The following is a 17,666-nucleotide window of genomic DNA, read 5'->3' as shown; positions in this document are numbered from 1 at the left end:
AATAAAAATACAATACTGTGCCCTTCAGATATCCATGTTGTCAGAGTAATCTGTCTAAACTATTGTTTTTCTGGTGTTTAAAATCCTTCAAGTTCTCTCACCTAAACAAAAGCTCCTTAGGATTCTGTGATCTGTTTCTCATTTGTCCTTTCTTCTGTATCCCCCAAGCCTGCCTTTGCTCTCCATGCGCTTAGTCATTTGGAACCTCTTGCAACCACTGAATGTCATGATCTTTCTATACCTCTGTGCCTTTGCACATGCTATCCCTTCTCCCTAAGATATCCTCTCTATGCTACAAAGACTTTAAACAAAACACCTCAGGGATCACCCCCTCCCAAGAAGCTTTGCTTGAAAACCTCCACCCCTAGGCTGAGTTGGATGCCCTTCCTTTGTGTCTTTATCATGCCAGTTACATCGATCATTTGGGACATGTCCATCTCCTTCATTGTTTAAATAATTTCTGTCTTGACCTGTACTCAACTAAGGCTTTGCAGTGTCACTCAGTGGCTAAAAACAGGTTTGAAGTCCCAGAGCTGAGAACTACTATTTGGAATGATCACACAGATAAAACCGTGAGAGCCTGTCAAATAGTTACAATTTCATTTTGATGATGTTCATTTTGAAAACGGAGGCACTGATATGAGATTAGGAAAGAAAATGTCATGAAGTTTCAAGTAGTATGTGAAATATAAATACAATAAAACTTTAAGTAGATATCCAACCACGTTTTATTGGGGTTTTATTGCAATCTACTTTCGGCAGTAAGGGGAAAGTGAGCATGAAAAGAACTCCAATCAGACTTTATTCAACAAAGCAGCTTTTCATGAATGCTTCAGGTCAGTGTATGATCAGCTCAGCTTCCAGTATCAACTTGAGTACCTCATCATGGATATTTATGCTAGAATGACAACAGTAAGGCATTGCAAAATCCAAAGTCATCTAATATTAAACCATATTTTACATAATTTGTAGGACAGTATAATACTCTACAATAAATAAGAATTTTAAAAAATGTGTTGCTTAGCCCTTGTTGAACTAAATTCAATTACTAGCTTATTCTAAGTACTCCAGTTAATAAACGTTTGATTGTACTTAAAGAACTCTGACTTCTCCAAAGATAAAAAAATTATTTGTCTTGACAAAATTAAGCTTAAAAAGCACATTCACACTTGTCCTTAAAAGCATGTTTACATCATATATGAGAGAACTTTTCATGCCTGATGACATGGCTTATATGCAAAAACAGTCATATGCAAAAGACAACTAGAGGGCAATTGTCCCATCCCCACTTCCTCCAAAAAGCCACACTCGGCCTCAGTGTAAAAGTTATATTTTATTGCCATGCTACAAAATGTATGAAGTTGGCACTGATAGGGAGAAATAGAGAACAAAGGGTGGGAAGGGATAGAGGGCAAATTATGTTGTTACATATACAAGGTTTTATTTTAATTAACAGTGGTTACGTTTTGCCAATATTAAAAATGCAAACCAAAATTTAAAATGCTGATCTGAAACAGCATTAAGATACAATTTATGCATAGTACAGTATCACTTATGTCCTTTATTAGAGAAATATGGAATGTTTATAGAAGAAATTAACCATGGGGGTAAAATTCATATTTCATATACAATTTGGCAATGGTAGTCCCACTGTTAGACAATTTTTTATAAAAGAAAAAATTAAAAATCTAATAAGCTACCTTTATACAAAGTTGCTATATTTATGCCTTTACGTAGGAAAAAAACATTTATAATGCAAATGAGGACATACAATAATCTTACAATATTATACACTGTAATGAAAATAAAACATAACACAAAGTTTGTCCTTTATAAAATGTATATTTTGCATTACTAATGCAAATGTGGCACACTGGTGACTACTGTACTATTAATACCAGTCTGTTTCCATGCTATAATTATAATTGTCCAATTGCCATAGAACTGCAATTATAATGATGCTACAAAGAACTGTGTTATACCCCCAAAAAATGAGGAAGTAGGGATGGGGAACAGGGATGTAAAGAACAGGAAAGATAGATAGGGGGCTGGTTTGGGCAGAGTATACTGTGGTATGTCATAAAATATTTGTTAATTTTTCAAGCCAAAAACATTTTCTTTACATTCTGTAATTTCGTACCAATGCCTTTATTCAAATTTGGCAAACATCAAGGAAAAGGTAATTAGTACCATATACCTCACACATCAGAAATATGAATGAGATGCCAATACATCAGTTACTTGTGAATGATGTCTCTGATGGTATGTCTACTTCAAGAATATATGTATTTATACACACACACTACACATTGCACAAAACATCTGGGCATTACAGGTTAGGAATAGCACAGGGGAATTGGGAAGTACTTTTCATCTGTTAAAACCTTTACCTTGAGGCAAAATATGGCGGCACATTGTTGGGAAATTATGAAAACATAAGGCCCCTGTCCCATTTTTAATAGAACATTATTGAGGTACATTTTTATATGCTGTGCCACAGTTTTGGGGAGGGAAAGGAGATTAACAAACACTAGCTTGACTTGTTCTATTTATAACATTGAACGGTGGAGAGGGTCAACATTAGTATCTATAAAAACAAAGATTGCTTGGCAAATTTTCCTAAGTCCCAGATGTGATGTATTCTGGATATACTGGGAAGTGAAAAGCTTTTTGCTGAATCTTCAAGAGTAAAGTGCGTATCTCATCACTCCACAGCAGCAGTAAATAAAAGGAACTATTTGCCAGTCTTCCTGGAGGGAGGGAAGGCACCATATTTTCATTTTTAAAATAAGATGAAACTGGGAAATAAAACATACTAAGAAAAAACACAGGTGATACCAATATCAGTTTCCAACCCTGGCATGGGATAGATGCTGTTATGATTTATATGGATAAAACAGTATTCTATTTGGAGGGAAAACATTAACAATGATTATATTTCCAAAACCAAAAAGAAGGATCACATGGTCTACCAACAGAATTATCTAAAATTAGATCTGCCTCAGAAAATCTGAGATATATGGCCATAATTATATGCTAATAAAATATTAATATTTCATTCTAAAATGCACCTAGTAATAGGTACATCCTTCCAGGACACAGCTTAATGCCCATTACTAAACTACTGCAAAGGACAAGTAGTATTCTAAGTTACCTTTTATTAAATAGGAACACAAGTGATTTCTAGAAGACATCTAGAAATTAACACCAGTTGTATATATCTTCCTAATACTCTTATAGTACCTAAAATCAAATTCTTAGCAAATTGGTCCCATTTTCATTTTTAAAGCACACAGTATTTAAAGCATAAACTGTAATGATTATATTGGAGTTATCTAAAAAAATAAAAACTAATTAGAATCCGGAGGAAACAATGAAAAGGATGACGGAAAGAATAAAGTATCCAACCTCCAAAATGAATAAATAGATCAGCCCTTTCATTTGGAGATTAATGTTCTGCCTTGACTGGTTGTTTCAGAAAAAACTATGTGCATTGGTTCCATCATAATTCTTATTCCACATTACAAAAACTATTACATAAATTTGGCACAATTAGCAATTTACTCAGAAGAAAGGACAGTGGAACAATGTATTAAAAATGGAACCTGCATCACGGAAACTGCACACCTATACCACTGCTCTCTTTTAAGGGAACAGTGAACACTTTAATAAGCACCAAGTTCACAGGGGAACAAAAGGGGGAAAAGAAAATTCTGCTATGCACATAGAATGATAAAATACACTGATATTGATTTATAATGAAGACACTAAAATGGCACTGAAAACAATAAAGACACCTTTAATAATTTATTTTCTTTATAATGATCCCACTCTACTGTTCTCCTAATCCATCACTGTCCTATGATTCGGTTATTTACTGAATAGGTTGGATGCTAATATGACTAAAACTTTTTCATGCTAAATTAACCTTAGTTATATCTGGTAGATCCAGATCATAATCTCAAACTTCCTCATATTTAGAGAAAATAGTAAAATATTTTGCAAGGTTACCTAACCTTTTTCCACTCTACCTTCTCTCATATTCTCTAGTGTTTAGGAAATTGGAACATCTTTGATTTTCCAAGAGTTTGACATATGGAGACTCTTCAGTTTATATAAACTTTAATTCATTTTAAATCCTAAATTATGATACAATCTCATTGCTACAAGACTTCCACTGTACCTGCTATGCTGGCAACAATATTAGTATTTCATGGAAATCGAAGGATAATCAAAGATCCAGCTACAAGTAAAAGGACAGCAGAGCTGAGGAACACTAGAGTGGGCAGAGTACAACTGCAGCGTGTAGCTGGGGGAATTACTGCTAAAGTGCTGGGGAAGAGTGCCCACAGAGAAAACACGGTACACCTTGAGGGAACTTTGCATATTAAAAGTATCTTCCTTTTTTTCTCAATTGCTAAAGAGATCACCTGTGGACACAAGTAAATTTAGAATTGAGAGAATGTTTTTATCAACTTGAAAAGTAAACAGCATATAAATAAATACTGGACAAGGGCAACCCTGTTATAGAATAACAGTAAGTTCCAAATGAACCTTCAAAACCATAATTTGACAAAAATGCAAACTAAACAACAATGAACACATAATGCAATTTCAAAACTATATACAATCTCAAACATTTTAAATTGAAAAGGACGTAAGGCAACAAAATAAGACATCCCAAACACCGAAGAAAAAACTGAAGATAAATGGAAACCTAATGGCACAAATGCCTCCAGAAAACAATGTTTTGTCAATAATCTATAGGAGAAAAACTTTCAAGAGATTGTGGTTCAGATTTTCAAATGTTTTGGGTAAAGTGACCTGAGACTGATTCTTGAGCCTATTATAATTCTGAGTAAGATATGTGGACATGCCCTTCAAATGACATCATGAGATGAGTAAATAGAAAATCTTGTCTCCTTCTTGCCTTTCAGTGCACCAACAGCAAACCATACTCATGGACACAGGCTGCTTTCTAGTAACACTGAAGGCAAAGGAGCTGACTGGTATAAGAGGAGGTGTGGTACTTGTTTCCTTTACATATGTTTTGGCTCAAGTAAAAAAGCCTTTAATTAATGAAATAAAGGATTCCTCATGTTACATGCTGGAGGCCACATACTGTGAACACTGAATCTACGAGCATTACTTTCAAAGCCTATAGTTATCTGTTAGCAATGCACATTGTCAAGAGGCTTTATAAAAAGTTTTAAAAGCCAACTATGACTTAGACATGAAAGATACACGTTAAGTCCAGAATATTGATAAAAATCAACCAGCATGTCATTCACTTCAACTCTCATTTTAAATAGGCACTGTGAAAACAGGAATGCTGCTGTACAACGAGTAGTATATAATGAAATTAGTGTTCTTTAAGGAGTACCTGCTCTACATTAATTCCCTTTAGTTAAAGATGCACATGAAATACTCAGAAAAAAATTTTATCAGTCTATAAAAGGAGTTAGTATTTAGAAATGAAAATGAAGCACTTGCATCTTCATTTTTAAAAACTTCACAAAGGTGCAAACAACATAATGCTTTCCAGGCTCACATGGGCAGATCAGTACTATTGTGTCTAGTTTTCCTAGATGTACCATCATCTCGTGGCAGTGCTTTCTGCAAATTTGACATAGCAGCAGTTCTCTCGATGTCTATCACGGCATACAGCTCTGTGCGCCTGGTAGGGGTTTGTGGAAGGGGAGTCGTAGGCGTTTTTGGAGTCTGAGGGTTGTCAGAGTCACTGCCACCTTCCAAGTCAACCTGTATGTAATTAAGCTGCCTGTGTTCTAAACTTGGGCGTCTGATATCAAAGTTAAAGACTGTAGGTGTACAGTCCCGACGCCTTGAATATTCTATTTTGTGAGCACTTGCCGGCACTGTTACATTCTCTGTATTTACATAGTTATGCATTGGATCTAGATTATTATGGTAGCCATTTAGAGATGGGGTCTTTGGTCCTAAATTGTCATCTTCATCCCTACTTAGCTTGCGGGCTTCCCAAACAGGAGGCAAAGATGGTAGATTTTCATAGTTTAATAATGCAGTTCTTCTCTGAGCTGAGTTGTTGATATTCTGGGTATCTGAGGTACTGGTGGATGTCAGACGACCTCTCCTGACCCCTGAGGCACTAGGGATAGATAGCCCATTTATATTTTCATACACCAGTTTGTTAACAGAGGGTGCATCTCTTCGTTCATCACTGTCATAGCCAGTGTCCCATTCTGTGTTATTTGCTCCACTTCCACTAACTTGATCTCTTCCAAGTTGCTCCAATTTCTCTTTTTCCATTAATTGCTTTTGAACAGGGGTTGGCCCTAAAACAAATTTGACTCCTTCAGGTTCAAGAAGAATCTGAGGATCCCTGTCCTCAATACTACTTGGTTCTTCTTTTGGTGTGTTGCTTTCAGCGTTAGAAACCCTCACCTCCAATGGAACATGCACACTTGTGCGGTTTTTCCGCTCTTCTTGCACACCTGTAGTGTTGACATAGGTATGTACCTAAAACAAAACAGAAAGTGAATTAGTTAACTTACTTAAAAAAACAAAACTGAAAAAAAGCCTGACCACATCAGTTAATTTTATTAACAAGTTAATTTTATTAACTTTCTCAAATGTACTCTTACTTCAAAACTTTTGCAACTTTTTTTTATTAATAAAAAGGTAGAAAGAGAGAAGAAATGTAGAAATGTCTTCCTAATAAAAGAATAATGACTTTAAAATAACATGCAGGCTGGGTGCGGTGGCCCATGCCTGTAATCCCAGCACTCTGGGACACTGAAGCGGGTGGATCACTTGAGGTTAGGAGTTCGAGACCAGCCTGGCCAACATGGTGAAACCCCGTCCCTACTAAAAATACAAAAATTAGCTGGGCATGGTGGTGAGCGCCTGTAATCCCAGCTACTCTGGAGGCCGAGGCACGCAAATCACTTGAACCCGGGAGGCAGAGACTGCAGTGAGCTGAGATTGCACCACTACGTATCAGCCTGGGCAACAGAGTGAGGCTTCATCTCAAAAAATAAAATAACATGCAGCATTATATTTGATTGTTAAACATGATAATTATGCAAAAAATAAAAATCAGGAACAAAATAGGGCTTATCATTTTGCTGCTGTTGTAGAGGTTCTCAAAGCATTAAAATATGATCCAGAAATAAATAACAACTTTGAAAAGCGATAAATTTATCCTTATTTACTGACGATCTGACTATATAAGATAAACTCTACTAGATTTAATAAGAGTTCTGTAAAATGCATAGATATAAAATAAATGCCACCTAATAAGAAATTATCACTAATTAGAAAAGCTTAATGGTATTTTGGGGAGATAATATAAAAATATTTAGAAGGGCCGGGGGCAGTGGCTCACGCCTGTAATCTCAACACTTTGGGAGGCTAGAGCAGGTGGATCACTTGAGGTCAGGAGTTCAAAACCAGCCTGGCCAACATAGTGAAACCCTGTCTCTACTAAAAATACGAAACAATTAGCCGGGTGTGGTGGCCTGCACCTGTAATACCAGCTACCTGGGAGGCTGAGGCAGAAGAACTGCTTGAACCCGGGAGGTGGAGATTGCAGTGAGCTGAGATCACGCCACTGCACTCCAGCTTGCGCGACACATAAAGACTCACGTAATTACGGTAAATAATATAAGAACTCATTATGTACAGAACACAAAGAAACTGATTTTAAAAACACTAAAAACTTTTTAATATGACATATGGTTTACAAAACATAAGTATAACTAATTAATACAGAGGTTCCAACCAGATACTTCATTCCACACATGAAAACTAGAATAGTCGGGAACACTAAATAACTCCATAACATTAACAGCAAAATCTACCTTCCTACTAGTAGTTCACTGACTATAACGGCTAAAATATGAAAAGCAGCATAAACTCTTAATCCATTGGATGTTCTTATCATGGGAACTGACCATTAGTTATGCCTTTCTTAATCTATAGATGTACCTCTTCTGTGAACCCACAAGCTACTGTAATGCTGTTTCCCTGAATGCCCGCATATATTTGAGCATAAGCCAGCAAATATATGCTATTTCTTCTGATTGTTCACTACAAAAGTAATTTACAAACAGATAAACTTCAAGCTGAATAAAATCGTCTAGTTTTAGCACAGTGATACCCTGACACTGAACAATCATTATTGCTGTTACACTGTAGCATATGCTTACTTGTTCCTCAGCCACAAGCAAAGGATGTGTAGATTCTTCCCCTACTGAAGGCAGGCGAGCACTTCCCACAGAAGGATGTCTGCTTGAAGGATGGGATGAAGCATCTCCAAATGAGGGATATCGGGGATATCCATTAGGTAAGCTCTGAGCAGCAAATCCTGGAGCTGAGTTTTTGTTTATTGGTTTAAGGAAAAGGGGGGCGGGGCAGAGAGAATAAAATGATTAAGAATTGAATCTGTACTGAGAGGATTATAAGAGGTCTTTCTGCCAAGACAGCAGAAATCAGAGCACAAATAGTATTACTCCCACTCCATATTTCAGATAACATGAAATACTGCATGTTTTCATTTTTAAAATATTTGAAGTACATAGAACTACAGCGTTTTTTTTTTTTGAGATGGAGTCTCACTCTGTCGCCCAGGCTGGAGTGCAGTGGCGCGATCTCGGCTCACTGTAAGCTCCACCTCCCGGGTTCATGCCATTCTCCTGCCTCAGCCTCCCGAGTAGCTGGGACTACAGGCATCCGTCGCCATGCCCGGCTAATTTTTTTGTATTTTTTTAGTAGAGACGGGGTTTCACTGTGTTAGCCAGGATGGTCTCGATCTCCTGACCTCGTGATCCGCCCACCTCAGCCTCCCAAAGTGCTGGGATTACAGGCGTGAACCACCATGCCTGGCCTACAGCTGTTTTTAAAAAGTGACAACCATTATACTTCTGTTATCCAACGGTGATTTATAGTGTGTTATTGACTAAATATCCACAATCTGTATCTTACAACTAAATGTCTGTTATTCAAAATGTGAGAGGGAAAATGGGTACCTACTTGTAGGTGTTCGAGGTGTTCTAGGGACTTCCAATTCTGTCTGATGATTATTCCTTTCTACAACTGGCTCTTCCACCACATTTATACTATTATTTTGCATAATCTCTTGCAACATGTTAAATAATTCTTCTGCACGGGCACACTTAAAGGCAAAGATTCCTACAAATATAAACCAAAAGGGAAAAACAGTTAACATACCTTTGGAAAAACTATGGGAACACTTGACAGAGCAGAATTGTAATGTAAGCATTCTATGCGCCAAGAGTAAGAAATCCCTTTAAAATAAATATCTGATAAACTAATGGTTATTCCCTGTTTCAAAACAAGCCCCTGCCAAAAGTTCACAGAATAATTTTCATTTGTCTAAGGGAGATGGCCCAAAACAAAGCTGATTAAATCAAGACCTGCACACTTAAGGCTCATCTGTTTCTAAACAGCAGGGGGAGCCCAACTCACTACTCCAAGGTGATCATTTGCTATTAACAGGCCCCTTGGAAAGTCCCTAGGTGTTTTCCAATTGTTATCTTGTTTAATTATTACAATAATTATAAGATAGGTATTACCATTTCCCTTTTATAGAGAAGAAATTTAACATTCAACAGAAGTCCTGTAACTTGTCAAGGCCATTCAAGTAATAGGTAGTAAAAAAATCAATGATAAAGACATTTAGTCTAAAATTTAGCAGGCCCAATCATTTACTGAAAAATCTTAAAGGTAACACGAGCCAAAATTTCTCACATAGACAATGTGCTTAATAAACACTTGATAAATGAATACATAGTATACTATATCTTTTCTTAACAATCTGTTTTTTTGGGATTTTCGTAAGAAAAATTAATCTTTGTATACAGAATAGCTGAAAGAACAATATTTCAAATATAATAATTGCAAAAAAAAAAAAAACAAAGATTCTACCTTGTCCAGTTTGACACCTTCGACCACTTTCAAAAGAAAAGAGATTCGAGTCATAGCCATAGCGTCGCAGGCAGAGGTAGTGCCATTTTACTGAGTCACGTTTGCGGGTGTATAAAATCAGTTCTGTGTCTGTAAGTTCCATTATGCCAGAACCTAACTCATTCCCATCATCATCCACATTAATGACCTAAAAAAAAAAAAAGAAGGTGACAGTCATGCAAATATTTCATCAATTCGTCAGGAAAACACATTGTTGCTAATTAGTTATTTGTAATTTGTTAGTTCATTCATCAACCAATGTGTGTGTCAGGCATGGACTATGTAGCAGTGTAACACCCAGTTCAGATCTGTAAGAAATTTACATTTCCACTGGGGAAACAAAACATACAAACACAAAGTCAATCATACACAAAACAGTGTATGATTAATTGACAAATGAATGCAAGAGAGGCTGCAGAAGGCAGGAAATGTGGTCTAAGGCTGTTGAGACACCTTCATGTAAGAGGAGGAGGGCCTTTAGCTGGACCACTAGTATAAATAGACACAGAAAATAAAATCAGAGGGGAAATCTAGTGGGTCAGGAGATAAAGGGGACATCATAAAAACACAATATTAAAGCAGAACAAAAAAGTACCTTTCAAAGAGACCAAAATAGATTGGCACAGAGTTCATATAAGGAAAGGTTTAGTACTGCTGAGCTTCAGAAAACGTCCAAAGACTAGAGCAGTAGATAACATTTAGGGAGAAGTTACTATTCCCCTGGAGTGGGAGAGGAGCTTTACATGTAGTTTTCTCATTTAACCCTCATAACAATCCTAGACTACACTGTACAAAAATGGAACTAAGACTCAGTAATAATGTAACCTGCCCAAGGTCACAAAGCTTATAAAGTAACAGACTTACACCTAGGTTTGTGTGATCAAGGCTACTCTTTTTTTTTTTTTTTTTTTTTTTTTTTGAGACGGCGTCTTGCTCTGTCGCCCAGGCTGGAGTGCAGTGGCATTGCAAGCTCTGCCTCCCGGGTTCACGCCATTCTCCTGCCTCAGCCTCCCGAGTAGCTGAGACTACAGGTGCCCTCCACTATGCCCAGCTAATTTTTTTTGTATTTTTAGTAGAGACGGGTTTGCACCATGTTGGCCAGGATGGTCTCGATCTCCTGACCTCGTGATCCGCCTGTCTCGTGATCCCAAAGTGCTGGGATTACAGGCGTGAGTCACCGCACCCGGCCTAAGATATGTTAAGTGAAATAAAAGAACACCCAACTAGGCAGTAAGATACATAACTCAACCAGTTTTACTGACCTTAAACTTGTTCCGATGGTTATCTGGGACAGTGTCTTTATCTGGACAGCTACAACAGCTACCCATGGCTTCTTCAGAAGACCATGTGTGCACTACATGAAAAATAATTTGAAAAATGTATTAGATAAAGGATACAAAACTGCAAACAGAAAAGACTTTAGAAATAATCTAACACAAACATTATTCTGATGCAGAAAATTAAGTCCAACAAGGTATATGGCTGCAGCTAGATTTTACACAGCTAGCTAGTTGATTTTACTCAGTAATAATGAGAACACATTTTGTGAGGCATTAATACTGTCACACAAATCTCAAATTTCTAGTTAAATTTGCAAAGGTCACCTATTCTAAAATCATCTAAAAAACAAACCAACTTAAGGTCTCATATATATTACTTAAATAATTAACTTGTGTTCAAGAGTTAATGAAATTAACCCTTTGTGGCTTATCAGGAATTTCATGTCCTTCTTTAAAGAGAGAGAGAGAGAAACAGAGAGACAGAGACAGAGACAGACAGACAGGCAGGCAGATAGGCAGACATTATGTTGCCCAAGGCTGGGCTCAAACTCCTGGACTCAAGTGATCCTCCCACCTCTGCCTCCTGAGTAGCTGGGACTACAGGACTGCCAGGCCTGGCTTGTTCTTTAAATAAAAAATCACCAAAGGGATGGTAAACTTCTGGCTTGGCAAGTATTTTGACTGTTGTTACTCATTGTAGTATCTTTTATGTCTCCACAAGACAAGAGTTCATTGGTAATTAAAACAAAATCAAATTTCGAATAGTTCATTGGTAAGGGGGAAAGATAACTTAAAATTAAGCAGTAAAGTAACACGCAGAATACTGGCAAAACTGATACAGCATGTCTATTTAATACTTCTTTCCCATAGAAGGAGAGAGAAGTGGTTATACACCTGACATTGAGTGTTTAAGAACACTCCAACTGAGCAGACAAAGAAAATGCCAAAGCATCACTGACAAGTAAGGGAAATAATCAGATAGAATATGACAATATATGAAAAAAGGAGGAGGGAAGGAAGCACAGAAGCTACAAAACATTACAAACATAAATTTGATTGAAGCTTGTTGAAAATTATTCAGTGGCTCTGTACTATCTTCAGTTTAACAGTATAAACTCTTCAGTATGATAGATCCAATCAGATGCAAGGTGATCCCTATCTAGAGATCCAGTCTAGACTCTCCCTGCTCTGTTTCAAGCCCTATTCTTAGTCCGGTCAGTATAAACAAGGTGTGGTTTCCCCAGAGCATCTTGGTCTCTCACATCCTTCCAAGCTGCTCCCTTTCTGCTTCTTTCCTTTCTCAAGATTCAACTCAAAGTGCAGTTCCTCTAGGATGCTTTCCCTGACTCCAAGCAACTAGGCAAGTTATACTTATTATGTATGACCGTCATGCATATGCTACCCCAAAGCACCCTGGGCTTCCTAGTATCATAGCATCTATCACACTTTGTACTCAGTAGAAATTGTGGCTAATGTCTGTTTATCTGTCTTCTTTCCTTCATTGTGAGCCCCCTGCCAGCAGGGATGAACCTTACTCATTTTTACATTCCTAGTACCTAACACAATACCTAGCATATAGTAGGTGCTATAGGACCTTTGTGATTTAAATGGATTGTATTAAACAAATGTGAAGGATCCCTAGCAGGTTTAAGTATTAAAAGATGAAAAGTGTACTAGTGTATAAACCAAAAGTGTATATGATAACATGTAATAGTAAAGTTAATTAAGACTCATGATATTTGGTATTTTTGCTTTAACTAATATGCCAGCTAGGTATCATAGTACAAGGACACGTAAGTCACCATCTTTGTCTTTGAAGAGCTGTGAGTGTCATGGGGTGGTGGGGTGGGGAGAGAGAGAGAGGTAAATAGATAATGCACTGTGATAAACCTTATATTAGGATATGAGCAAAGTACTGTGGGCACAGGAAAGGGAGCAACTAACTTCCTGGCTTAGGCAGGGAAGGAAGCACTATTTGAGCTGGGATTTAAAAGAAGAGTAGAAACAATGTGCTAAGCAAAATAAAGAGAAATAAGCACCTGAGACAGACAAAAGTCATGAAATGTCATACCACATTCAGGAGAAAGTGAGGTGTTCAGTAAGACTGGACTACAGGGTAGACTGGAAGACAAATGGGGCCCAAACATGAAGCAGCCTGAATAAGTTAGGGATATGTTCCCTAGATTTGAGACTTGATCTTCCAATGAACTTGAAGCTAGCCTGCCTCTAGCGTTCCCACAATAGAATGGCATAAACTCTATCATGGCCTTTATCACACTCTGTTGCAATGTTTATCTTTCTGCACCATTCACTTTGCTGTGATCTCTTTAAAGATAGGAAATCTTGCCTTGCTCATTTTCCAGGGCACTAAGCATACCAACTGACATGGCACATATTTTTTTTTGAGATGGAGTTTTGCTCTTGTTGCCCAGGCGGAGTGCTATGGTGTGACCTTGGCTCACTGCAATCTCTGCCCCCCGGGTTCAAGAGATTCTCCTGCCTCAGACGTGGCACATATTCTATAAACATTTAATTTTTTAAAAAAAGTAAATGTTTAATATTAATAAATTATAGGATGAGTAATATAAAAATTTTTAAGGGATAATTGATACAGACATTTTTTAAAAGTCTTCTTGAAATTACATATTCATTCTCCCCAACCTCCTTGTAAAATATAAAGAGCTAAAAGATTACTACAGTACAGCTTTTGCCTCAAAATATGATCCTCCAAAGGAATGTTTTTCAACTTTTTTTTTCTCAAAAGGAGCAGGAAAATCATCCTTTCACTTTGCATCTTCATAAGCTACCTGTTAAAGTAGAACCTCTCATGCTGGCAGGGATATACAGTCATGAGCCACATAACAATGTTTGGTTGGCAACAGACTACATATATGACAGTGGTTCCCTAAGATTACAAGGGAGCTGAAAAATTCCTCTCACCTACTGACACTATAGCTATCACAGCATCACAGTGCAACACATTATTCATGTGTTTGAGATAATGCTGGTATAAAAAAAAAACCTACTGCACTGCCAGTGTATAAAAGTATAACACATTCAGTTATGTACAGTACGTAATACTTGATAATGATAAATGACTATGTAATTGGTTTATGTATTTACTATACTATATATCTATTATTTCAGAGTATACTCCTTCTACTTATTAAAAAAAAAATTAACTGTAAAACAGCCTCAGGCAAGTCCTTCAGGAGGTATTCCAGAAGAAGGTGCAGTTTTCCTAGGAGATGACAGCTCCACGTTATTGCCCCTGAAGACTTTCCAGTGGGACAAGATGTAGAAGCAGAAGACAGTGATATGGATGATTCTGACCCTGTATAGGCTCATGCTAATGTGTGTATTTGTGTCTTTGTCTTAGTTTTTCACAGAAATTTTAAAGGTTAAAAAAATTAAAATTTTAAAACAGAAAAAAGGATAAAAGAAAAAATACTTTTGTACAGTTGTAGAACGTGTTTTAAGTATTATTACAAGAGAGTCAAAAGTTTCAAAAAAGTAAAAGTTGATAAAGTAAAAAAGTTATAGTAAGCTAATTTATTATTGAAGAAAAAAAAATTTTAAACAGTGTAGCCTAAGTGTACAGTTTTATAAAGTCTACAATAGTGTACAATAACATTCTAGGCCTTCACATTCATTTACCACCCACTAACCAACTCACCCAAGAGCAACTTCCAGTTCTGTAACCTCCATTCATGGCAAGTGCCTTTTACAGGTGTACCATTTTTTCTCTTTCATAGTTTTCTTACTGTACCTTCTCTATGTTTAGAAATGCAGATACTTACCATTGTGCTACAACTGCCTATAGTATTCAGTACAGTAATGTTGCTCAGATTTGTAGAGTAGGAGCTACAGACTATACCATATATCCTAGGTGTATAGTAGGCTATACCATCTAGGTTTGTGTAAGTACACTCTATGACATTTGTGCAGTGACAACAGTGTCTAATGACACATTTCTCAGAATGTACCTCCACCACTATGTGATACATGATTTATATTAGTGGTAGTGCAACCTACTTGGGGACTGTATCCACACTGAATGCTTGAGTTCAATACAACAATTAATGAAATGTCTAATATGTGATACGAAATCCTTGTATGTCATGCCAAAGAGAAAGGAATTTATCCTACACATGATGGAAAACCACTGATGTATTTTAAGTAGAAAAGTGAGATGGTCAGAAGTGCATTTTAAATATAACCATATGTATGATAAATTTAAGTAGGAGTTTAGATCAGAGGAAAGGAAATCAGTTTGGGATTATTAAAAAATGAAATACAATAAAAACCTAAAACAAGAGCAGCAATGGTAGGAATGAAGAGGAAAATAATAAATTTAAGGAACATTTAAGAGGAAAAGTCAGTAGCACCAATAACTGACTTGATATAATGGAAAAAAGCAGCAGCTTCCAGCATGGCAGATGAAGGGTGCTGGGGTTCTATTACCTGAGATACAAAAAACTATAGTCTTCAAGAGGAAGTGATAACGATGTGTCCAGGTATGTTCAACTGAGAGTCCAGGGAACGGCCAAGTGCAATAGTTAAGTATATGAGTATGTGTTTGAGGGAGAAGGTAAAACATTAGAACACATGTAGCATTTTAACTCTTGAACACTAGCTCAAGGATGGTATGAAGACTGGTCTGTGGCTGAAATTCTGGGAAAATACAAATGTGTTTAAATACAGGAGTAGAGAGAAGCCAGTGAAGGGAAAAAAAAAAAAAGATCAGAATAGTACAAACTAAGTAAGCATCAAGCAGGAGAGCACCATCCATGGCAGAGACAGATGCCAAACTGCAATGAGCAAGTGGAAGATAAAGAAGTAGCTCCTAGAGGATGGAAATTGGTCTTTCAAGAACTGGTTGAGAAAATAAAGAATAGAGAAGGCTAGGGTGTGAATATATTCAAAAGAGGATATATTACTTGAGTTATGTATTTTAAGATGACATAGATTTATGCAGGCTTATAATCAGTAGGTCAAGAAAGTTTAAAAACATAGGAAAAACAAAGAAAAGAGAAGGGCTAACTGATGGATCAAAACAGAGGGGGATACTAGAGATGAGTTCCAGGGCCCAGATTGAGAGGTTTACCCAGAGAAGGAGGAATGCTTCATTCTCTGAGGAGAGAGGAAAGACGTAAGGGTGGGTGGAATATAAAAAAGAGACTGAAGTAGGTAACATTTATCACCCTACATGTCTTCTGTAAAAGAGAAGGCAAGGCTTGCAGAATGAGGGACTTGAGAATGTCAGCATTAGTCACCGAGGAGCTACCCAAGCAAAGAGAGCAGGATTATTAAGTAGGCTGAGATGAGAGCTCAGCAGAGGCTGCAGAGGCAAGATTATGCTGTTTTGCTAGCTGTGCTCAGCAGTCCACAGGATAGACAGTTCAACTGACCCAGGGTCAGAGGGTAAGAGGGCAAGGTTACTAAAGGATGTTGGCAATACAGGGGTTTGAAGTGACAGATCATCACATCCAGTCAGGAAAGAAGTAAAGAAAGAAGAGAGCTAACAAAATAGAAAATGGGGCAAAGACTCAAAACAAAACAAAACAAAACAAAACAAAACAAAACAAAACAAAACAAAAAAACAGGTGACCTCAGTAAGGCTAAAGAATAGGCTTAGCGTGAGTGAGGGATAGACACAGCTGGAACACAGGCAGTTGTGGCCAATCTTCCAATTCCTGAAAGGAGACTTCTTTAATGTGAAGTTTTCATCCACATCTCAGATTCTTTCTCCTAAACCACAAACTCTTAGGCAAGCAAGGGAAAAGGCTAGATACTAGATATTCTGCATTTATGACCATCAGATTAATATTTGAAGACTACATCTGAGCTATGTGACACCTAATAATATGCACTAATACTGTAAACACTTGAGGAACAACCATGTGATCTCATTTGCATACACTCCTCCAAGTTCATAACTCAGCAAAAACACAAATGATTTTATTATGCTCCCTCAAGACAGCAACATACAAAAGTAAGTAGGGTACATTTAAAAACAAACGGTAGGCGGGTGTGGTGGCTCACGCCTGTAATCCCAACACTTTGGGAGGCTGAGGTGGGAGGACTGCTTAATTAAGTCCATGAGTTCAAGACCAGCCTGGGAAACACAGTGAGATTCTGTCTCTATAAAAAATAGAAAATTAGCTGAGCATAGTGGCACACACCTGTAGTCCCAGCTACTTGGGAGGTTGAGGTGGAAGGATCATTTAAGCCCAGGTGGTCGAGGCTGCAGTGAGCTATGATCATGCCACTGCACTCCAAGGCTGGGCGAGGGAGCAAGACTCTGTCTCAGAAACTAAACTAAACTAAACTAAACTAAAATAAAATAAACTAAAATAAAGTAAAAGGTAGCTTTTGTTTGGGAAGAGCAATGCTGTAACAAGTTTACTGAATACTTTA

The 17,666-nt window shown here is 37.3% G+C and overlaps 1 protein-coding gene across 10 annotated transcripts in view; it reads right to left on the bottom strand.

Annotated features, from left to right (window-relative positions):
* Positions 1-711: 711 nt before the first annotated feature.
* FRS2 (fibroblast growth factor receptor substrate 2) overlaps positions 712-17,666 on the bottom strand; it is a 110,884-nt gene continuing 93,929 nt past the window's right edge. For all 10 annotated transcript variants that reach the window (XM_017894066.1, XM_017894065.1, XM_017894071.1 and 7 more), the window contains 5 exons: positions 11,229-11,320; positions 9,928-10,114; positions 9,013-9,171; positions 8,190-8,353; positions 712-6,498 (listed from right to left, as the gene is read on the bottom strand). In XM_017894066.1, the coding sequence (XP_017749555.1) occupies positions 5,548-6,498; positions 8,190-8,353; positions 9,013-9,171; positions 9,928-10,114; positions 11,229-11,294 (1,527 nt within the window). In that variant the 5' untranslated portion in view covers positions 11,295-11,320 and the 3' untranslated portion in view covers positions 712-5,547. The remainder of the gene's footprint in view (positions 6,499-8,189; positions 8,354-9,012; positions 9,172-9,927; positions 10,115-11,228; positions 11,321-17,666) is intronic.

Source organism: Rhinopithecus bieti, unplaced genomic scaffold, assembly GCF_001698545.2.
Source record: "Rhinopithecus bieti isolate Rb0 unplaced genomic scaffold, ASM169854v2 scaffold_25288, whole genome shotgun sequence".
Lineage (NCBI taxonomy): Eukaryota > Metazoa > Chordata > Mammalia > Primates > Cercopithecidae > Rhinopithecus > Rhinopithecus bieti.
Note: the sequence above shows the minus strand (reverse complement) of the source record. Positions and strands in the feature narration are given on the sequence as shown.